Source organism: Phasianus colchicus, chromosome 1, assembly GCF_987193195.1.
Source record: "Phasianus colchicus chromosome 1, bPhaCol1.hap1.1, whole genome shotgun sequence".
Classification (NCBI taxonomy): Eukaryota; Metazoa; Chordata; class Aves; order Galliformes; family Phasianidae; genus Phasianus; species Phasianus colchicus.
In genome coordinates, this window is record NC_143436.1 from 33,671,311 (window position 1) to 33,695,984 (window position 24,674).

The following is a 24,674-nucleotide window of genomic DNA, read 5'->3' on the forward strand; positions in this document are numbered from 1 at the left end:
TAGTAGGAAACTCTGAAACTTGGCTTATTTTAGATTTCTGTTTCAAGTGTATTTGTTAGGAAAATACAGATACCTGAATTTCATCAGTATATTTGAATGTTTTTGTGAATAGCTTTTCCTTTTATCTTCAGAGCACGTATTATTTACACATAAACATTATTAAATTGTCTTGTGTTGCCAGGATGTTGCTTTTGTTCTTGTTGGGCTGTCATCAGTTTACGGAGTATGATGTTATATTTCTGTTCTTCCTGCTGCCATTATGAGTAGCACCTACATATAATGGAAAGGGATCAAAAAAAGACTTGGGCATGGTGTTTGTTTGGTTTTTTTTAGTTGAATACATTTTTCAGCAGCGTTTCTACAATCTAAATGGTATCCTCCAGCATACACAAGGGTTTTGAGGAACGATTGGAACCAGTAAACTTAATATCAGCCGTACATATTTTGTTAACTGCTTTTTCTCCCCTTTGGTAGATTCTTGAGCTTATCTTTCATTTAAATGTTCTACGTTCCTCTCATTTCTTTTGTTATTTTGAATTAATGCAATGAGATTTAGTGTTGCTTACGATTTATTTGTAGTATAGTTGCTTATCTTTTGAAAGATACAGACTTTCAATCTTTTTGACGTTTTGTCTCACTTTTATTAGGAGCAACAGGTTATATTAAGTTGCTTAATGAAGTCTGAGCTGTTCAATTTAAGTTTAATTGGAACAGTTTAATTTTACTTAGCAGGATGTTATGACAGAAAGAGAATTGAAATTGTGGAGCAGCAAAAAGAATGATATGCCAAATACATATCTGAGCTTAAAAAGCGTTCAGTTGACTGAATGTCATGCCTTTTTTTTAAAAAAAAAAAAAAAAAAGTTTTGGTAGGAAGACATCCCTACCATCCTGCCATGTCTGCCATGTTTTTACTCCACTTTATGGAAAACACTGAGAAATTTCATATAAATTGAAGCATGTCACCTGAAAAATGTTTGATCTGGGGACAAGTAAAATGACAATAGAAAGTTCTAGTGCCAGAGAAGGTTTATAAGATATTCAGAAAATGAGGATAAATAGTTCCAATATGAAGTGGTGTTTTTGCCATTCGTCAGCTATCAGAAACATAGATTGAAATTTCATATCCAAATTCAAAAGGTTTGCAAAATTTAGTAGATTCGTATAAAAGCTATAAGCAAGCAGTAATGGGGCCAGATTTTTACATCTATATAAAACCTTGTGAAAAATCTAATAAATCATAAGAGGAATAAAAAATATATTACACTACTTCTGATTCTCCTGTGTGAGATACCAGGAGTATTAGTATGTCATTGCTAGCATTGTATCCCCATACACCTTCCTACAGTCTTGTTATTGTTTACACACATTGCACTGGCAGCTGAGTAGCTGTTTGCAGTGCCTTTTTTAGAAGAGTAAAAACTGTAAACATGTTCTGAAGCTACAGGATAAAATGCCATATTTTAAAAGACCAAAATATAGATCACTAGAAAGTATAAGAGATTTCTAATGCTTGAAAGGGCCGGGATTATTTCAGAACATCAGCTAAGCTTTTCATAGAATCACATAATAGTTGAGATTGGAAGGCAAGTTTGAAGATTGTCTAATTCAAACTACCTATTCAAATAAGGGTCGCCTGAAGTAAGCTACTTGAGAAATGGCACATTCCACAGCCTTCTTGGGCAACCTGTTTCATTGTTTACAGACCCTCACTATGAAAAATAAAAATACAATATGGAATTGCCTGTGCATCAGTTTTTGTCCTGTCTTTTCTATGGACACCGCTGATGTTTCTATACCACTAGGTATTTATACTCATTTCCAAGATCACCCTGGAACAGTTCCATCTGCGTAAGCCTCTCTAGACTGAACAGCCCCCGCTCTGTCCTCTCGGGTCAGATGCTCCAGTTCCTTAATCATCTTTGTCACCTTTTGCTGGACTTGATCCAGTATTTCCATGCCCTCCTGTATAGGGTAGCGTAGAACTGAACCCTGACTCTAAGTATTTCTCATCAGAATGAAGTGCCAAGAAAGGGGGTAAGGCTCACCTCCTTCAGCGTACTGGCATTGTTCTTCAGAATGCAGCCCTGGAGCCTGCTGACCGTCTTTGCCAAGCTGCTTTCCAACCTGTCAGCCTTCATTTTTATCCCAGCGTGTACTGGTTTCTAGGGCTATTCCTGCCCAGGTGAATGACTTTGCATTTCCTTTTATCAACTTGATGAGATTCCTGTCTGCTCAGATACTGAGATGTTTTGCACATTCTTCCTGCCTCTTTCTTGGTAGCGCAAGCATAACAGCAATCTTTAACTTGATTGCTTCATTTGTCATCGTTTTTTATCGCTTACAGGTGATGAATGAAGGCAGAGGTTTTTTTTAATAAGAAACATGTTAAAGGTGTGATCATCTTTTCTGCAGCAAGAGAAGAACAAATTTACTTTGAAAGTGGCAAAATTATGACATCAGCATAAAGGAGATTGCTTTGGAAAATAATGCTGTTTTGCTCATAACTGCAATTAATTGGTAGAAATGAAAATCTTTATTATAAGCATACCAAAACCATTGCTTTCTCTTCTAAGGGAGCTTGGAGGAAATTCAGTTTTTAGGTCCATTGTGCAGTTGAGAATTTCAGCCCTACATTCAAAATTGTCAGTGCTTACATTTGTGTTGTATATTGTTCTTCTAACTTCTGAATTTACATCATTTAGGAAGTAATTGCAACATTTCCTGTAAATTAAATAAGTAATCTTCTAAATTCTGCTGATATCTGCTGTTGTCTCATTTTAACACTGACTTCGGTATTTTTTCTTATGCCTGAAAGTATGTGAATATGGTGTAAAGAGTCAGACTTCTGTCATGGGAATAGCTGGATTTTGGCCCTCCGAGAAGTTCTATTTATATCAACTGTTTATATCAGCTACTGGGATTTTTGTTGCTCAGGAAGCTTGGCTTCTGTGAGACTGTTTCTGGGGAGCTGAGAGTGGCTTCTCCTCAAATGTCTTTTCTGTCATCTGCTCCCAAAATAGCTATTACTCAGCATTAATGGATAGCTCCGCAGAAAATTGTGTTATATTAACTTTGCAAATCTGTATCATTCTTCAGATTATTCCTCACGTGTGGGTGGGAGAACCTATTTGAATGGTTTGCTGTCATGTTTTAAAATAGGAAACAAAAATCTAAGGCTGTAGTTCACATAAGTGAAGCAAACTTTACAAAAAAACCAAACAAATTATTCACGTTCTGGGAAATACTCTGCAACAATTAAAATCTTATTACGATCTCTGATCCCAAAACTTGAGAGAAGAAGAAAGGAACTTAATGTTAGAAAGTTCTATGAGGTACCAAATGAATAATGAGGACAAGCTTTCTCTATTAGTTCTCTGTTTAGAAATTGTTACCTGTTTATGTGCAAATTTATATAAAAGCAAGTTAGATAAAAATACAAAGATACTGTTAAATAGCATCTTATTTTCTTCTACCCTTAGGAAGGTATTGTTTACTGTTTTCTCAGAGACCTTAAAACTGAAGTGAAGTCCTTTTAATTTCTTCAAAAATGCTTCTTATGTGGCCACAAATATTTCAACTAAACTATCATATGCATCTGTGTATAGTAAAAGTAACAGATTTAATTCTGGCCTGCTCCTTTTGACATTGCTGTAGAATAAGTCCTCAAATAGTTAACAGCTTCTTTCTGTGACTTACAGATTGCCTGCTGTTAGCCTTAACAATTTTATGTGAAAGAGTACACTGATTTTTTTTTTTTGAGATGAGACACATTTATGATTCTTTTCTTTGTAATTAAAAATGTTTTCTTACAACATTTGTCACACAGTAAGTTTTTTCATAAAAAAATCTTTTCTATTTTCAATTTGCATACCTTTCTTGAAGAATCTCTCAAGACTTAATTGTTTTTTGTTTCTGACCTGGATCTCTGTATATATTTTACAAAAGGAAGTAGGAAGCACATAGCTGTCCTTTTTGAAATATTTTATTGCTTGCGTATCCTCAGTTTTTAGGAAGCAAACATCTGTAATTCTTTAGCTATGTCAGTTTTGTGTGCCACAGTATGAGACAGAAAGAAGCTAATATTGCCTGAAGGAGGGCTACAAAGATGGTGAAAGGTCTAGATGGCAAGATATGAGAAGTGGCTGAGGTCCCTGGGTTTGTTCAGCCCAGAGCAGAGGAGGCTGAGGGGAGGCCTTATGGCAGCCTGCAGCTCCTCATGAGGTGGGCAGAAGGACAGCACTGAGCTTTGTTCATGGGCACCAGTGATAACAGGACCCCAGGGAACAGAATGGAGCTGCTTCAGTGGAGGGTTGGGTTGGAGATCAGAATAGGTTGTTTATGGAGAAGAGTGCTTGGGCTCTGGAACAGCCTTCCCAGGGAAGTGATAAAGGTACCAAGTACGCCAGATTTCAAGAAGTGTTCAGACAATATTCTTCTAATATGGTTTGATTTGATTTTTGGGTAGTCCTATGTGGAGCCTGGATTTGGATTCAATGATCCTTGTATGTCCCTTCCAACTTGGGATATTATATGACTGGAAAATCTTCACTCAGCCACAGCTTCTCTGACTGCCAATCCCAGTGTTTGATTACCCTCACTATTAAAAAAAAAAAAATTGTTTATCCCTTTTTTCCCTTTTTGTTATTGTCTTAGATGGAAATTCCTATATTTCAGAATGTATCCATTGCCTCTTGTCCTTTCACTGTGATTCACTAGCGTACACAGTATTCTTCATCCCTTCCCGTTGTATATTTATACCTCTTGGCATGGACCCTCTGCAGTGTTCTGTTTTCTAGACTGAAAAGTTCCTGCTCTGTCCTCGCAGGTCAGATGCACCAGTTCCTTAACCATCTCTGTAGGCATTCACTGGACTTGCTCCATTATTTTCATGTCCCTGCTGTGCTGCAGAGCCCAAAACTGAACCCCACGTTCTAGATGTGCCTCATCAGGATAAATTGCCAAGGAGAGGGTGAGGCTCACCTCCCTCAGCATGCTGACATTGTTCTTCTGAATACAGCCCTGGAGGCTGTTGACCATCTTTACCAAGCTTCTTCTCAGTTTGTCAGCCTATGTTTTTATTTCAGTATATACTGGTCCCGAGGGCTATTCTTCCCCAGGTGCATTTCCTTTTATCTACTTAATGAGTCTTTTGTCTCCCTATTTCTCCAGCCTGGGGAGCTCCTTCTGAACAGCATTACGCCTACGTGGTCTGTCAAAAGTGTTATAAACCTTACTGAAGCAGATGCATCCATTGCTTCCTTCCCATCAACAAGCTAGTTGTCTCAGTAGTAGCGGGGGTATCAGGGTGGTTTAATTATCATTTCCATTTCATAAGGCCATGCTGACTTCTACTGGTCACCTTCTTGTCCTTCATATGTCTGAAAGTAGTTTCCAGATTCAGTTATTAGAATATTTATCATATTTTCAAATAGAGGGATAAGCCTGAGCAGTCTGTAGTTTCCTATATTTTCTGGCTTGCTGTCTTGAAGATATGATTGCCATATTTTCCAATCTTAGGGCTCTACCAGTAGCTATAATGTAGCTATAATCTTTCAAAGATAACTGAGTAGCATTACAGTAATCAGCCAGTGCTTTCAGCAGTTGAGGCATCTTGTCAGGCTCCATCCTATGCATCTCCTGTGTGTTTAGATGTTCGTGAACCTGATTATTCTTCACAGGGGTAATTCTTACTTGCTCCAGATTTTGGTCTCGGAGACCTGCAACTCCTAAGAGTTGATACACAATAAGACATTTAAGGACCTTAGCATTTCCCATGCCCTTTGTTACTAGGGTCTCTGCCTTATTTAGCAGTGACCCATGCTTTCTCTTGTCTTCTTTTGCTGTTTGTATACTTTTAGAATCTATCTTGTTGCCCTTTACATCACTTGCCAGATTTAATACCAAGTAGGTGTTAGATAAGTATTTGCATGTCTGTTGTTCAAGTGTGTGTAGCTACATTTGTACATCCTGCTGACAAGGATATGGTTATTATCTGCGTTCTAGCCTCTAATACTACCTATAATTTACGAATCTTTTTACATTATAATTTATTACCCTGGTGCTCAGTCTTTGTTGAGAATGGAGAAATAAGGGAGCTATTTGTTCTGTGTCATAGAATAACTGAAGTTACTAGGGACCCACAGGGATCGTTGATTATTTTATTCAATCCTGATTCCAGTTCTTGAGTTTTAGTCTTGTGTTTTGGTTTCTCTATTCACTATGTCAGCTCAGAATAACTTATAAGATCACTGCTCCTAGAATATTTTCTCTTCTTTTTGCTGTTATTTAGTAGTCTTTTATTGCTTGATTATGGGTTTTCAAGGAGCAATGGAATGTCTGCAAAGACATGCTTATAAATTTAAATTAACAATGTCATTTGCAAAATGCTTCTTGGAAGTATATTTGGAGAAGGGTAGTGGACTAAAGTCATGGTTCATATTGATAGTGGAAGTTAAGATGTCTTTGTAGATGATAAGCAGGCACTGGCAAAAAAGTCTTTGGCTTTGGCAAGGAAACTTGCTTCATTTCACTGATAGAAGCAATAAGCAAATACACTTGGATTTGAACATAAACCTTGCTCTGCCATTAAGACCAGAATACTGCACAGTTTTGACCAGAATTTTTTGTTTAGTCTTCTACGCATATTGACAAAAATCCAGAGCAAAATTGTTCTTTGTTTTTACTACTCAGAATATTTCTGGTAGCTTGTCCATGGGAAAGAATGTAGTCTGTATTCATTTGTCCCTCAGTATGGATAAAAGAACGTTCTTGTACAATTCTGAGTTCGGTAGTCAGCCGTATCACTACTAAATAGCTGTCAACAAAGTTTTCAGGTAAAGGTGTTGAACATTAACCAGAAAAACAAATGAGAAGTATGAATAATGAGATGAAATGCTGAAGAAATGCTGCTTTTCTTTTGCAACAAGGTGATGCTAATTTTAAAATAAAAAACCAAAAACGCCAAGATGTTGCAGTTGTTTTATTGCAAGATACTTTTGGTAGTTGTCTTTGTACAATCTTAACTGAAGGTATAGCAATACTTTCAGTAGTAGTACTTACTGTCCATTCAAAGTCTTCTGTTATCCTTTTTTCATTTCCTTTTTAATAATGGGAGAATTTCTGCCAGTGTGGTTACCAAAGCTTTCCCACGAGTATTGAAATGTGCTAGAAGCTCTGAAGGAGTTATGAATGAATGATGTTAATCTTTGCACAATCTTTGCACACAGGATTTGGTAATGTAAGCAGATAGAAAGGCTGCACATCTCAGAGTTGTATCAATCTCTTACTGTTTTACGTATCATTATCGCTTGCTATTTGATAGCAAACATTTAGTTTTAAGCAGTTATTTTATCATACAGGCAGCAGCGCATTGGAGCAAGGAGTAAAACTACAGATTTTTCTCTTCTCTGAGGAACAAAATAACTTATTTTTGCTGAAAAACTTTTTTTTGTAGCTTTTTCTGGTTTCTTTGAATTGTGAGACAGCAATTATTATACATCACATTTTGAATTTTAAAACAATACTGCAGTTGAATTTGTCTTAAGTTATATAAAAGCTTCAGATTTCCATTCAAAATGATTCCATAGAAATACCTTCTTTAAAAATAGTGAATGTGCATAATTTGTGTCTTGAATTCAAGTTAGCTTGAACTAATAACTTGAGTTCTGTATCTTTCTTGTGGACATGTCTGTGTATACTACTTTGAAGATAATGATCAAAGAAGATTTAGATTGATAAAGGAAATCTACAAAAAAGCTATTCATTTTTCTTAACGTCGCAAAGCATCTTTTTTTTTGGAAAAGATTTATTGATCAAAAGTTTTAAATTAATGTCAAAATACAGTAGGAAAGATTCCCAGAGTAAAAAATGTCTCTATCTTTTTGCAGTTTGGTGCTTGTTATGTGCTTAAAATATTATGAGCATACGAAATTTCTTGTCTTAATATCGTGAGACATATTTCAAAGCTTCACAAGAACAGCTGGAGCTTTTTTTAACCCAGCTGGATTGCATAGAGCCCACAGAAAAACACAAAAGATTTTATAAGTATTCATAGCCTTTCACGTGGTTTTCTATAAGATCTAGAAAAGAGGAGAAAGGAAAAGAAAGAAAAAAAAACACAGCAAGATTTCCATATATTGTATACATTGCATTGAGGGGATCATTATGAGTGGAATATACATTATTCTTATGTTTAAGATTAGGCTTAAGCAATGGGGATGAATGATAATGCTATTACTTCCGGCTAAAGAGGTTTTAAAATTTGCTTACTATTCTGCATGATATCCTGAATTTCTTTAAATAATTTTAATAAGACAAGCATATTGAAATGGCTTCATGCTGCTATTAAACTAATATTGGAATACATGTCTTATTCATTTTTATATCACGTCTCAACATCCATTTATGGTTAACTGAAAAGAAATGTACAATTTTCGTATTAGATTTGCATTCTAGGCTATAGAACGTTGCAATACCTGTTGTCTTACTACAAACTGAAAGCGGCTTTTTTAGAACAGTGGTCTGTTTTGTTTTTTTGTTTTGTTTGCCTGCTTCTTTTAATTGCACTCAGTATTCCTTCAACATGATATGAAACTATTGTGAAGCATTCTGAGAGCTTGCATGTCTTGGATATTTTTAGTGCTTTGCCCTTTTTTATAAAGTATTTATTTTCCATGCTTGTTTATATGCATTGTTCTTTTGTTAGCTTTCTTTCAAGGTTTTTAATATCTCAGAATTTTTATCTAATTTACCATTTTCATATTTTTAAAGGTCCCCAGGTGCATCCAATTTTTCAACTTTACCAAAGATCTCTCCATCTCTATCAAATAATTATAACAACATGAACAACAGAAAGTAAGCAATATATCTTAAAAAATTTTAAATCAATCACCCCAGTGTGACATAAACAATTTCCATGTTACCTACCTTAAGGATTTTGATTTGTTTTGTCAGTATTTTGATAATGAATTGTTACTGATGGCTATTTTGTAATATAGATGTTGTCAAACGTGATAGCAGAAAAAACTCCGTTCAAGATGCTTGGTAATCCTTAGTATTCATATGCTAAAAATAACATTGAGCACTGTGAGAAAATATATGAGGACTTTATTTTTGATATGGCAAACTAAATTCATTAATATAATGTTTGATATTACGTGGGCCACAAAAAAGTATAACCTACTTCTCCTGATTTATTGATGCTAAGGTATTATAGCAGTATATATGATAGCACATGTAGGTTTAAGAACCACAGCAGCTGGGCTGTTTTAGCTATGATGATTGTCATCATAGTGATTATAGCCACTGATTAACTATTAGCAACATAACATCCCTGTCTTAGTGCTAGGAGATTTGAGAGAGATTGGTTTGGTTGATGTGCTTGAGCATTATCATGAGCAGAGGCTTAGCAAAAGAGGCTTCTCACTTTTAAGGGCTTTATCCTTTATATGGCAACTTAAAAGTTTTGTAAAGATTGCAGTAAGACTCTAGGAGAAGAGCTTCTGTATTCAGTGACCAACTCTGTGTGTAGTCTTTTGATATGTGACGCAACTCTAAAAGCTGGTGAATATAGAAGAATGTGGAATTATTTAACTTTAACAGAGTGCTAGGTTGAGCACCTTTGAAATATTTGAAGCCATGAAACACCCATCTCTAATGCAAACTGGGGTAAAATTAAAGGGCCTTATTCTCACAATTCACTCAAATTTAAAATATTTTTCCAAACATGCATTTTGTGATCAAACATGAAGATTCTAAATATTTAAAAGGTGATACAAATATTAAATATCTTATACAATATCTTCCAGTTAAATACTGCATTTATCAGAAGTGATTTTTCGTAAGGGGTGAAGTGTCACTTGTGCTTCTACCAATTGTGAGTAGCCCCAACTCTCACTGTTAAACAGTTGAAATCCATGTGTTTAACTGCAGTCTGTTGTACTGTGTGTGAATGTGTAGTAAATAAGCATTTTATCTATTGTTGTATGAAAAATTACTTGTCTAGAGCTGAGCCTCTAGCTGAGAACTAATCTCTCCTTCCCCCATTGCTTATGCAAAAGACAGTTGTAATGCCAAAAGCAAAGCTTAGCAAGCAGATGCTTTTTCCTAGTGAGCACCCATTTTAAGTAGTCAGCAAGATTTCTTTTTCTTTCTATCTTTACTGTTAGCATCTCTCTAGTGATGCTGTAGTAATTTATGGTTTCTTCTGAAGTCAAAATGGAAGCTTTCGAAACTTAAGATAAATTTTTGTCTGGTTTTTGTTGTTTTTGTTTTTTAAATTTGAGGATTTTCAACAGAAATACTTGCTTAGAAGGAAGTGATATGAAATTCAGATTTGTTAAGGAACCGATCATTTGAAGTGCCTTAAATATAACTTAAGGGTTTCTAAATCAGAAAGTAGGTATATGTTCTGTACAGTGTTGTGAAACACCAGCCTTTTTTCTCTTGTAACCTAAAGGACAGTAGATACGAATGTTATATAAAGCAGATACTCAGTGCAGAAGCATGTTTTGCCTTATAATACGATAATCCAACTTTGGATTTTTAAAAATATTCTAAAAAAATCCACAAATTTACAATGTGATGAAATATACAGTAAAATCTGTAGTAACACTTTTGTCAGAATACACATTCAAAACTAACTAGGTCAAAAATAGAGAAGTCATACCATTAGTATACCTTGTACTTGAAAGTATGTGCTGTTGCATTAAGAATGTTTGGCTTTAAGAAGTAAATATATTTGATTGCAATTTTGGGTAGAGATCAGTTTCCTCTTAGTTGCTACTCTTCTACAAAATATCTCCTCCTCTAAGAACTTTTTCATTAATTTATGCTATCTTCTTTTCTTTGCTTTTTTTTAATTAACTACTTATGTCAGCCTAGGTTGAAATTTATTTTCATGTTTCTGCCTTACTGTCTCTCACATTGCATATTATCTTCAGTACAGTAGTGTAATTATGCACATCTGTGGCTCTTCAGGATCCATTGGCACTTTCATATGGACATGAGATGCTGTGACTTTAAGGAAATAACAGCATTTGTTTTGAAGATAATTTTTGCTGACTAAGGTTATTTTTGAGACAGAGAAATCAAATGAAAGGTTATAGCAATTGTAGCTACAACTACATAGTAGTTATAACCATTGTAGCAATAGTTATTAATGGTAGTTAGCAAGCCTGTTACTCCAATTGTTATAGTGTGATCATAGAATTCTAACAGCGTTTTTAATCTGAAAAATATTGTTTCCTTATAATGGTTTAGGAAAGTACATCGTAAGTATAGTCTAAAATAAAAATAAAAAAAGAAAAAGAAAAAAAAATCATCAAAGAATCACGGAATTATTTGGGTTGGAAGGGACTTTAAATATCACTGCCAAGGGCAGGGACACTCCCTCCTTTGGTCCAGATTGCTCCCATCCAGCTTGGCCTTGAACACCTGTAGGAATGGAGTAGTCACAGCTTCTCTGGGCAACCAGATCTAGTGCTTCACAACTCTCATAGTAAAGAATTTCTTCCTAATATCTAATCTAAATTTACTCTCTTTTACTTTGAAGCTTGTACTTTTAATCCTATCACTGTACTTCATGCCCTTTACTAATGACTGCTATTAACCTTGTATTTTTTTGACCAGTCTTAGAGGAATGAAGAGGCACAATGTAGTTTAAACAAAATTTTTTTCTTCTAGAAGAAGTGAAAGTTGCAAACTGATAAAGCTAAGTCCCTTGCACGTAGTATGCACTGTATTTTTCCTGATGCATTTTGATGTAATATCACTGAAAGCTTCTGCATAAATGTGATATTTAACTCAAGAAAGAATTAATTGGGTTTCTAGTCCATTGATGGCCATTATGGTTGTCAATCTAATTAATAAATGAGGTAGTCTAGTTATTTTGCTAGTTGAAGAAATAGGAATATTTGTTCCGTGTGGAACAGGTGGTAACTGTATTCTCTGAATCTCTAAAATGTCCTTCTGTGGACCAGTACAGAAGATGAAGTAGAAGTGACTTCCCTTTTTACGATAGAAATACTAGTAATACCTCTCATAGCAAATCACCACTGAAGATCTATTTTCAGTGAAGTAGCTATGGAAAAGAAATGAGGAGAATGAAAAACCCCATGCTATTCTATCTGCTTATTACCCCTGCATCTCCTGAACTTCCATGAGATCTCTCTTCTACTAAACACGTGAAAAGTGTATGTTTTGAATCACATGAGGAAAGCAATAGGAAGCAAGCAAGGATGCATGTAGCTGCTTACTGTGTACCCTGTACATGTGCAACCTGTGAGAAGCACATTTCTTTTGCAACAAGGACCTGATTGTGCCAGTGGTGATGAGGCTGCCAACTTAAGGGAGCTGGGGCTGATGACACTAGCTGGGCTGCAGTTGCAAAGGGTGATAGAAGGGTAACTTTCCCTGAATGAACTCAGGTCTAATGATGGAAAAGTGTTCTGCGCAGAAACATACATGAAGGGGATGGAGCCTCTGAGGTTGGAAAATACCTTCTGTAAACTAGAATGAAGGATAGAAACTAATCTTAAACTGAATAGGCAGAATGAACTTTACAGGGATTTTAACTTGTCTGTTAGCACAGTGCCATTTAGCCACTTTTGGGGCAAGCCAGAGAGCAGGAAAATGCCTAAGTATGGGAATGGGAAGTATGAACACATGGTTAGGAAAATCACCTATTAAATTAAAATGGACAGGTGTAGAAGTTTGGCAGCAGTTGCAGTTGCTATAAGGGACAGTGGAGCTCACATCTGAGACCATCAAAAATGCAGAAAATCTCTTCTGTTTTTCAGTAAATCTTTTTATTAAAACCAAACAACTCTTATCTGTGAAGAGTAGTTGCACGCTGTGGAGACAGTTGAAATTTGGTTGGATGTAAGGAGTGTTACACTCTTAAAAGGGTTTGGGTACTGTTGCATCATCAGGCTTTTAAAATCTTAACCTCAGTTATTTACCAGATTTGATTATTTGCACTGCATATTTTTCTTTGTCTTTCTTAATATTTGACTTACACATTTTTGTTCAAATATCTTCTAATGTGAATAATGCTCAATGACTGCAGAAATCCTCTTGAAGTTTAGCCAAAACTATCATGCAGATTTAATAATGGTCAATGCCTGAGTTAAAGATTTTAAGCATTCTGTTTGGTCTTCAAAAAAAAAATATATATATATATATATATATATTGCAGAGCATCATCTTAGAAGATTCTTCTGCTTTTCTGGTGTTCTGTTATACTTTCTACGCTGTTGTTTTATATTTTGTGTTCTGCATGACTTCATCCGGAAACAAATTGTTTCAAATCTTACCAATTTACCTATTTCAGTCCTCTCCAGTTTCACCAAATAGATGCATCATAGTGATTGATAATGAAGTTGTCGCAAAGCATTTTGCGCATTCTTTTACCTCTCAAGGTTTTTCTGCATTTGCATGCTGGATTGTGCTGTCCTAGCAGGGAAGCTATAAATAGAATGTGTGATGCAGTGAGGCAGCTATTCCACAGTGGCCTTGGAAATCTCAGCTCTCACCTGTAACTCTGCATTCCCATTCCCACTGCCCTCACTGTTGCAGTAGCAGGATGCAAGAGGGCATAAATGATTGATTGCTGTTGGTGGTGTCTAAAGTCTGAGTGTGTTAAATTTGATAGAGCAGTGAAGAAAAGAGTAAGCTGTGAAGCTGCTCCAGTCAGAAAGGGGTAGGGATGTAATAATTGCAGCATGTTAGATTTTGGTTGTTTGCAGAGGTGACTTTTAAACTGAATTTTATATTATTGCCTAAGTTAAATAATGGTTTTAGTCTTTTCTTTTTCACAGAATTTACTTCAAAATTTTTAATAATTTATGCTTATAAAGTACTTGTATGTATGGAAGTACTGCGGATTACATGTTCACATTGTGAAAGATGTTTTTTTTGTTTTTGTTTTTTTTACAGTGTGAAAAATTCAAATTATTGTCTCCCATCATACACTGCTTATAAGAATTATGATTATTCAGAGCCAGGAAGACATAATGAACAGCCAGGCCTCTGTGGCCTGAGTAACTTGGGGAACACGTGTTTCATGAATTCAGCAATTCAGGTATGTACTTGAGAATAAAATTAGCTTGTTTTATTATTTGGAAAATAATATTTTGTTATATCTTGCCATATTTGGGAACTAGCATTGAGATTCCAGTAAGGAGCGGAGTAGGATTAATACTTTGAAATTAGTATCTATATTGGTATACTGGGAAAACTGATTTACATAGCTGCATTCATTGCTTCCCTTGTTTCTTGCACTGGGGATAGTGATCAGTGTCAGAAGGAGACTGAACCTTCTAAATGAATGAAACCTTAAGTGGGATTCATTATTTCGTAATGATTGCTATGCAGGCATTTTACAAGAAATACTTTTTCATTTTAAGACATACTTGGGTACAGACTGTAATGCTGAAGTCAAAAAGTAGATGGCCAGTGTATTACTGGGCCTTTGTTTATATCCAATTATCATATCTTTTCAAAGCACAGATTACTATGCAAGGAGCCATTGAACATATTTCCCCATTACCCTTGCTCTTTCATGAATGAGATATTTTATAGGAATATAAAGTCTAGGTTCTTTACTAGGATTATAATGGAAATACTAGTATATCTGTACTCTTACCAAGACCAAAAAAACAACGTAGTCGTTTTACTTTTAATTGAAAGCTTCAGTGGGATAGTCATAGAATCATAGAATGGTTTTAGTTGGAAGGGTCTTTAAAGCTCCTCTACTTTCAACTCCCTGCCATGGACAGGAACACCTTCTATTAGTTCAAGTTGCCCCGGGCTCCATCCAACCTGGCCTTGAGCACCTCCAGGGATGGGCCATCCACAGCTTCTCTGGGTAACCTGTTCCAGTGCCTCACTACTTTCACAGTGATAAGTTTCTTCCTTATATCTAATCTAAACCTACCCTCTCTTAATTTAAAATCATTTACCTCCTTGTCATTATTACTACACTCCCTGATAAAGAGTCTCTCCGTATCTCTCCTGTAGGCCCACTTTAGATGCTGGAAGGGCCATTATGAGATCCCTCAAGAGCCTTCTCTGAGCTAAATACATTAGTATTGGAAGGACCCAGTAATTTAGCTTCTTCCTGTTTAATTCTGGAACTCACGTTTTTGTCTTCAAAGCAATCTTAGTTCAAAAAACTGTAAAATGTACTTAAGGGTTTTTTCATTTTTTTCTACAAAGTATATAAAGATATTAGATCTTTACCAAGCATATTTGAGATTTAGTCATCACAAGGATTCCATAATTACGTTGAATTCCTTCTTTAGCCTATTTAGGGAAGAAGTAAGTTCACATGCATTTGTAAGCTAAGTTTATGAGATTTTAAAATTTTTTTTGGAAGTAGTATTCTAGAGATATGTAACTATCCCTTCTTTGTATATAGACTCAGGGAATAATTGGGGTTAGGAGGGACCTCAGAGTGATCATGGGTCCAGCTTTTTGCTTTTGCCTATTGATGGCAGTCCTATCACTGTACTTCTCAGAAGTCTGGCTCCAGTTAGGCAGCTGCAGACAGCAACAAGCTTTTTGCCATTTATTGTCTTTCTCAAGTTGAACAGATACTTGCAGCTCTCAGCCTTTCTGTGTGTGTAGTTCTGTAGTCCACCAAACCATCTTGGAGGCAATCCACACTTTCTTGCCCTGGGAAGGTCTAAAAAGGACAGTATTACAAGAACAGTCTCTCAAGTGCTAAATGAAGGCGAAGACTTGCTTCCCTTTCCCTCTGGCTACTATTACTAATACAGTCCAGCATGCAATTGCTCACCTTTGCCACAAGGATGCACTGCTGACTCATCTGCTTTTCCACAGAAAAGTACCTCTGGATCATGTTATGCAAAGCTGTTTTCTGTCCAGTTAACCCCCAAACTGTAGTGGTATACATAGTTATTCTATGGTTATTCCTTATTTATTTAAGGCATCCATAAGACTTGATGTATTCATGTCTTTAAGGATACTTAAAAATTAGTTGAATAGTGAGGGGAATAATGAATGATTTTTTTAGCACGCTGCAAGAAAGATGGCTAATCTGTAAGTGGGAAGATTTGTCATCTGTTCTGAATGAACTTCGTCAGTGTTCTACACTGCTTCTACAATGAAATGACCAGCCCAGTAGATGAGGAGACAGCAGTGACTATTATATTCTTGGACTTCTGTAAGCCCTTTCACAGTGTACCCTATAAGGTCCTTGTGGAGAAGCTCTTGATGTATGCTCTTGATGGGCAGACAATAAGGTGAATGAAAAACTGGCTGAACAGCTGAGCCCAGCGTGCATAGTGATCAGTGCACAGAGTCTAGTTGGAGGCCAGTAACAGGCAGAATACCCCAGGGGTTAATATTGGGCCCAGTTCTATTTAATATCTTCATTAATTATCTGAATGGTGAGATAGAGTGCACACTTAGCAAATTTGCAGATGACACAGAACTGGAGAGAGTGATGGATAAACCAGTGGGTCATGCTGCCATCCAGAGGGACCTCCTCAGTCTGGAGAAATAGGCTGACAAGAATCTCCTGAAGTTCAACAAGAAGTACAAAGTCCAACACATGAGGAGGGGAAAAACTCCAGGAATTAGTACCAATTGGAAAGCAGAACAGGACCCAGGAGTCCTGTTAAGACACAGAGTTGAACATGAGTCAGCAATGTGTACTTACTGCTAAGAAAGCTAACAGTATTCTTAGCTGCATTAGGTAAAGTAAGAACCAGGTAGAAGAAGATGAACCTTCCGCTCTATCCAGTGCTGATGAGGCTGAACCTGGAAGGCCATGAGAGAGGTTGTAGTTTTCCTCCTTGGAGGTCTTCAGAAGCTGCCTTAAACGTGATCCTGGGAAGCTTGCTCTAGGTGGTCTTGTTCGAGCAGGATGTTGAGTCAGTTGGACCTTGAGATCCCTTTCTATCTTGGTTGTTATCTAATTCTGTGAATAAAACTGTGTATGTAACCTCTCTTGATTACTGAATTGCATCATTATACTTCTGTCCAAAAATACATATTTTTCTTTGTGGGCTGGAATTACTATTAAAATCAGAGTAAAAGAATATTTTTAGTAAAAACAGTTTTTTAATAAAGCAAGACTGATTAAAAACAGGGGTAATTTTGACTACTGGTTCAAAACTTTGTTAAACAAATAGGCTTGCATTTGCATATATGTAGATTTTAAAACTTCCAGATGAGAGTGATTAGCATTTAGTATCTTACATAGCTTGTGTCACTCTTTATTAGTATCCCACTATATTAACTGGATTTTGAAAATCCCAGGGCTTGAATTTTAAACGAAGTCAGCTTTGACTTTGTTGCTATTTGGTTATATCTAAGGGGTTGGGTATTTAAATAAGAATTCTAAGAAACTGTGCAGTGCAAGTAAATTTTGCTGATACATGAGGTAATGCTTTGTGTAAGAAAACTAAAAGGCAGATTCAGTTTGGCATGTTGAATGGCAAGTTCTAGCAATATTTTTTTTTTCAAATGCTTTATTTGGCATTCTTTATAAGGAAGTATGGAGTATCTTCCAGTTCCATCTACTATATCTCTCCAGGAAAGGATTTTGAAGAACTTAATGCAATCCTAAAAATCATTGAGAATTGTTTTTAGTGAAAATTTAAAGTCTCATACACTGCGAGGTCTGCTCTCTTTTCCCTCTTGCTACCTCTTTACTTCTGCATTTTTTTCCAATTGTGTTTTTAGTTTGTTTGATTATTCATGCTGAAGGTACTTAGTGCTTTCTTAGAAATGTGAAATGCCTGTGGCCCTAGCAGTCTGAACACATTTGATCACTAGATCTCAGAAGCAAAAAAGGAGTGGGGCAGGGTGTAGATAGGAAATTAGGGAATTCTGCTTAGAAATGTTGGATGCTGTAGTCTTTGACCTGGATGTCTGAGTGCACTCAGCAGGTTCAGGGATGACAGAAAATTGGGAGGTGTTGTTGATAGACAAATTTGCCATTCAGAAGGACTCCAGAGGCTGGAGAAATTGGCAGATAAAGGCCTCATCAAATTGAGAAAAGAAAATGTGAAGTCATGTGCTTATGGAGAAATAATCCCAGGCACCAGTACTGTGGGGCAAGAATGGAGACTGACTAGCTGGGAGGCAGCTTAGCAGGGAAGCACATAAGGTCCTGGCAGACAAAAAGCTAATCATGAGTCAGCAATGCACGCTTGTGGCAAAGAAGGCCAAACAGTCTCCAGGGCAGTATTTGGAAAAACATCTCCAGTACATTCAGAGAGGTGAGCCTTACCCTGTTCTTGACACTATCCTGGTGAGGCATACCTGGAATGCTGGGTTAAGTTCTGGGCTCCCCAGTATAGGGGAGAGATGGAAATACTGGAGCAAGTCCAGTGAAAGGCAACAGCGATGATCTCTGGATCTGAAGCATCTGACCTGTGAGGACAGAGCAGGGACTGTTCAGCTTGGAGAAACAAGTGCTCAGGGGGACTTTACCAGCATGTAGAAATACCTCAAGCAAGGGAATAAAGATGCAGAGCCAAACTAAATGATACCCACTGAAGGGACAGGAGACAATGAGTACAACTTGAAACACAGGAATTCCATTTAAATATATATTTTTTTAATTTACTATATGTTTTATCAAACACTGGAACAGATTGCTCAGTACTGCTGTGGAATCTCAGTTTTTAAAGTTGCATGAAAACTGATTAAACAGTCCCAAGCAACCTGATATAGCTGATCCTTCTTTGAGCCAACAGTTGGACTAGACAATCTCCAGAGATGCCTTCCAACCTCAGCTATTTTGTGACTCTGTATTTTGCTTTGCTTACTTATTCCAGTTTATATTCTTCAGGTGTCTTCCTTTGCAATTAGGTAAACACAGTTATTTATCAAGATAAATCTGTTGTCTGTAAAGAGAAAAGTTTGCTGTAGAATTTAAAGTACTGAAATAATTTCCAGTTAGATTCATAGTATGTTCTATGTCAAGAGCTCTGCCTTCATCCCTTCCATTCTCTGAATATTGTCCATGTAGTTTCCTTGAACAGAGGTAAGTTTAATCACTTATCTGCTGATTCCTACTTTTCTCTGATCTTTCTCCTACCCTGCCAACATTGAGATCCCTTAGTGTTCCCAAAAGAGGCTTTTCTGTTTTAGAAACCACTTCACTTCTCAGACAGCTTCTCTTTGCTGTGGTGCACGTTACAGTAAAGATGATTTGGATCAGAACTGTTATCAGTGTTCTTCAGACAGGAGAGTCACATCCTTATATCTTACTGTCCAGACTGACAGTCTTGTCTCAAGGATTTTGCACCTAAACTGTACTATGTAGATAGTCTGGGTAGTTTTTATTTTATAAGTTCAGTATAGTTTTTCAACCTATAAGTAAAGTTAGGCTTAGCCCTTTAATCTTCTGTGTGATTATTGTAAAGAAACCTTTTGTTTATTCAAATAGGGTCTTTCAGTGTTATAAAGCTCAAAACAAGTATGGAATAAATGAATGAGTTGGAACTTTTGCATAGGCTTTTCAAATGTTTTTGAAGGCATATTCCATGTTTTAAACTTTAATTTACTTCAGTGTTAAGGCTTGATTTTATTATTAGAGCCTAAATTATAGAATCACTAATGTTGGAAAAGACCTCCAGGATCATATAGTCCAACCATCCCCCAACACCAGTATTTCCCCCACTAAACCGTGTTCCTTAGTAGCACTACTCTTGTAGTTCTCAGTATTCAATAAAACAGGAAAGATGAAAGGGAGCTTGTAGACTTCATGAAAACGTTGTATTATAAATGCTTGGACCCATGCCAAGCAAAAAAAAAAGTGTATGTGGCAACTGAGTGTTTTATTCACATTTATTCATGTATATCACTATGGTGTAAGCTGAAAAAATAAGGAAAATAGGAATTTTCTGAAGCATTGCTGTGCTGCCACCTGTGGATCTTTCCTAAGTACTGCTTTGCCATTTTGAAGGGATAATGATTTTTGCCGTGAAAACCTGAGAATTCACATAGTTTTCATTTTGTGATTCAGAAGTAGAAGAATGAAAGTTTTTCTTATAAAAACACTTTCATTTGTGGTTGTTTGTTTGTTTTAACACTTCCGTTTTTATGTTTTTTGCTACTGGTGTGATTATGTATACAGTTGAGCAGCGGTCACTGAGAACTCTGAAATGCAGTATTTCAGGAATTTTCTTCCATCAAGAAGCCGATTAACATTCTTTCTGTGGTTAGCTGTGGTGCTGATTTTATCCAAAGCATAATGATTTTCACCAAAACCTGAAATGAGCGGGTTGTTAGTGTTCTGTTTTGGTTGCCATAGGCATACAGCATTCTGGATTAAGGATGAGCGTATTAACTGAATTGTTTTTCTCACCACATCTGATACTAATCATTTCAGACAAAAAAATGATTCTCCTGTAACCGAGATCTCTGTTTCAGTCGATCCAATCTTGGTCTCATACGAGGCACCTGAAATAGGAAATTTTAATGTATTTTTTGTAAAGTTGTTGTTAAGTAGGACAGTTCAAGAAGTGAAATATCTGTATGAATACCCAATGTTTAGCTTAATTTCATGATCACAGTATCTCCTCATTTCCACAATTTACTGACATAATAGGTAATTTGCTATGAGGTTTCATTACCACTCCTATATAATATTCCCTATGAGATGTGAATTAATACTTCCTGATTACCCTAGGGTCATAGGATAATTTGATGCCAAACCTCCAGCTCAAAGAAAGATCAGATTTGAGGTCAGACAAGATTGCACAGGGTTTTGCCCAGCTGAGTCTTGAAAAGCTTCCAAAAAGGGAGGCTGGCTGCACAACTTCTCTGGGCTCCAGTGTTTACTCACAGTGGAAACTTTTTGCCTCATCTCCTTAACCTCTCCTTGTTTCACATTACGCCCATTGTTTCTTGTCCTCCCATTACACATCGCTGTGGGGAACCTGGTTCCATCTTCCTGTTTACCTCCCAGTAGGAAAACTGTTTTTGGATCCTCCTGAAATAGTCTCTTCTCCAGAAGAGAATAAGCCCTGATACTTGGGCCTCTCCTCAGGAGGAGCAATGCTCCAACCCCTCTTTCTTCATGCATTTTCTTTTCTTTTCTTTCCTTTCCTTTTTTTTTTTTAATCCAGTTAAACAATCAGAGTCCTTGGATCTATAAAGGTTTCCCATATTTAATTTATGTGGATTTAGAGAAGGATAACTTGTTTATTTTTCATCTTGTATGAAAGTTTCATAGGATGACAAGTAGAATCAGTAAGATTATAGTACCCAGTGAAGCTATAACACTAATATATAAGGCACTAAAAATAATCTTTATTTATTATTCAATTTCTCGCGCATCTTAATGCCTCCCACACTGTACCAGTTAGAGCTATTCATTTTAAACAGTGAAATGTATATATGTGTTTACAGATGATTAGTCTCCTTTGTGACACAGTAGTTTAGAATTCCTTTGGGCTGGTTGTGTGCGTGTGTGTGCATCAACAATGCATACATCAGTAATGTAGTTGACGCACAAAGTATTGTTTTGTTGTCTAGATTTCTTGGAGATTAAGATCTTTTAATAATGATTATGTAAGGAGTTGTTATCCACAGACTGTTCTGCTACTGAAAAATATTTTTTTTCCATTTATAAAGTAATTAGGATGTAACGTGGAACTGTAATTCCAATATTAACCTTTGTCATTAGCCTTGAAGGCTAATACTTCTCTATTTTGTCATACATTGGTGATCGGTCTTGAAGTTTCTACATTCTGTTGCATTTTTTTTCAGTGATTGTGGAGTTCAACTACTAGTTGGGTTTCAGAGACTGAGACACTTCTCTTTACAGAATTTTTTTTTTAGATTAAATAAAACTTGTGGAGACTGCACAGCCTGATATTAAGTGCTATTCAGTTAGCTCATCTGTTCACAGCTTTCTGTAGTTTTACAGTATTTGTCTAGCTTTTGCTTTTTCTGTTGTTCTTCATCTGTTGGTATACATGTTAGTTTACTCTCTGTGTTTTTAAAACAAAACATACAAAAAACCTAGGTCAAACAGAGTGATATTGCTGTAGATATCCTTGTCTTGGTTGGAATAATTTTTTATTACTATTTTTACTTCTTATTGATTCTTTCCATAAGTGTTCCTTGATAACTACAACATTTTATAAGGAGAAAATTTTTGCTAATTGGCTTCTGGATGCTTTTTTTCTCTGGTGTTAATCAGGACCTTAAATAGATTTCTTTTATCAACCTTTTAAAGAAGAAAACATGCTAGCAAGTATTTTGCTTTGTCAGTTATGTTGAGAAGTTTATGCATCAGTGGATATGTGACAAATTCTATTAGTTCTTTTAACAGCTAGAGATTGTAGAAAAGATGGCAGCTCTGTATTTCAGAAACGACCACATTCGGATAGATACTTGTTCCAGTTCTACCATCAGTGTAATCATAAGTTGGAATGTAGAAATAGTTATAAACAAAAGGGAGGTGTTCTGTTGTAATCTTCACATCATACATGGATATAAATGAGTAGTCTGAAAAGGTAATAAAACCAATTTATAAAGTGAAAAATGGAAAAAGATAAGTTTACTTTTTGATGAAACAACACTCTGTCAGTGCATTAAGTACAGTGCTTTACAAAGAGTATATAGGAAAATTTGCTATTTTTGCATTAGTTCCTTGTTCTGGATATTACTCACACTAAGCTGGTCAGCTGAACTGATTTGAACTTGAGTAGTCCAGACTAGAAGAAAAGTGAGGAGGAAAGATTAGTTTTTTGACAGGCTAGTGAGATAAATATGTTTATTATTAAATCAGATGAGCATCACAACCAGCAGAGAAGGAATGTTTTATGTCAGCAGTGTCACATTCAGTTTTACATTACGATTAGTTTTATTTGTAGTTAACTGAGCATGGTTTGCACTGAACCATGGTTTCCAGGTATCTGATGGAACTTGGAAGTGCATCCATTCATTTAGGTTGATACTAAAAGTGATCTGTTGAAAACTGACAATTTCTGTGTGGATTTGAGAGACCAAATTATTCTTGAACTCTTAGCTGCAAGGATCAGTTCAGAGCTGACAATGCAGATCTTAGCTGGAAAGTGGTGTTTTGGGATGGGAGTAAGAATTCTTTGCCATATGGCAAAAGAGAAAAATGCGTTTTTGTTAGCAGTCAGTGTCCAAAAGGTCTTGTAATAGTAAGATTTTTTTTTTGTGATGTTTACAACTCATGAAATCTTGAGATGAGGAGCAAAAGAAAGCAAGGAGTGTAACATGGGCGTCAAACTCAGCTCTGTAGCACAACTCTTTTTTCATTGAAGTATTCCACCAGTATAACGACAGAGGCAACAACAGAGTAACCATTTTTACCCCACTTAATTAAATTGTAATTCTTCCATTTTCAATTGCTGCATCTTACACAGTATCATATGCAAAGCCAGAATTTTTCTTCCTTTTGGTTTTTTTTGCAGAGAGGCAGATGAGACTATCAAAATGTCTTAATCTTTTTTAGAGACCTCAGTAGAATAAAGAATGCAAAAAACGTTAAAATATGTAGTGATAAATCTTTCTTACATTTTATATGCTGAGGCATGGAATTGAGATAATTTCTAAGTGATGGAAATTTTTTTTTCAAAGGAGTGTCAGGAGTAGCACACAAATTCAAAGTGGTTTCCTGAAATTGTAAATGATACTTCAGAGATTACTTCCTGCTATCTGTAAGTGCTGACAGAAAACAGAAACATACTGAGAATAAATGATGATCGCAGTCTAAACTAAGGCCCTTGCTTTCCTTGTGTTGCTTTCAGCACTGAACAGCTTCACAACATTTAAAAGAACATACGAAAGGCTGCACTAATTCTGATCTAGAATCCTGTCCTTTCAGCATAGTTTGTTGTCTTCAACAGCATTCATAAGCAGATGTGTAGAAAGAGAAGGAATGGGGCAAATATTATCACCTTCCCTTCCTTCACACACCTGCCAAAAAAATCTGTTTTCACCTATTTCCAGCTCACTTTTTTTTCTGAATGCTATGTACTTTGATTTTAGTAAGCCCCACTGTCCTCATTATTTGACTGCTTCTCTTTAGGGCCTTCTACATTTTATGCATTTGTAACAACTTTCAACAAGGAGTTTTGTAACACTGCCATTCATTTATGAAGAATCACCTTCTCTTTTTTTTTGAACCTGGTTAGAAATTGTGTTGTTACACTGTGGTTCAAGGAACATTATCCATATGTGACTTGTAATGATAGCTGTAGCCATTCTTGGCTTAAAAACATTTATTTGTGAAAAAGACCTGTTTTCTTCCTTGCTGGCACTAGACATTACAGTTTAATGTACTTTTTAAGGCTACTTTAGCAAAGTTCTAACATTCCGTTTTCCTTATTTCATTGTATTTTGTTTAGAAGTAATTCAAATCATCATACTAAAAATTCTTTCTGTTTACAGTGTCTGAGCAACACACCTCCTCTAACAGAATATTTTCTCAATGATAAATACCAAGAAGAGTTGAATTTTGACAATCCTTTGGGAATGCGTGGTGAAATTGCAAAATCTTATGCAGAGCTCATCAAGCAAATGTGGTCAGGAAAATACAGTTATGTTACCCCAAGAGCATTTAAGGTTAGTATGAAACAACCTGAATGTTTGTTGTCAGTTTTGGTTTTGTAGTTTTAGAATTCAAAACTTACAGAAATAGGAAAAAA

At 36.1% G+C, this 24,674-nt stretch overlaps 1 protein-coding gene across 4 annotated transcripts in view; it reads left to right on the forward strand.

Annotated features, from left to right (window-relative positions):
• The window catches only part of USP15 (ubiquitin specific peptidase 15), a 64,001-nt gene that overhangs the window by 28,492 nt on the left and 10,835 nt on the right, over positions 1–24,674 (forward strand). For 3 of the 4 annotated variants that reach the window (XM_031589536.2, XM_031589538.2, XM_090138262.1), the window contains 3 exons: positions 8,773–8,856; positions 13,939–14,083; positions 24,418–24,591. In XM_031589536.2, coding sequence (XP_031445396.1) covers positions 8,773–8,856; positions 13,939–14,083; positions 24,418–24,591 — 403 coding nt within the window. The remainder of the gene's footprint in view (positions 1–8,772; positions 8,857–13,938; positions 14,084–24,417; positions 24,592–24,674) is intronic. The other variant, XM_031589537.2, reaches the window with a different exon arrangement.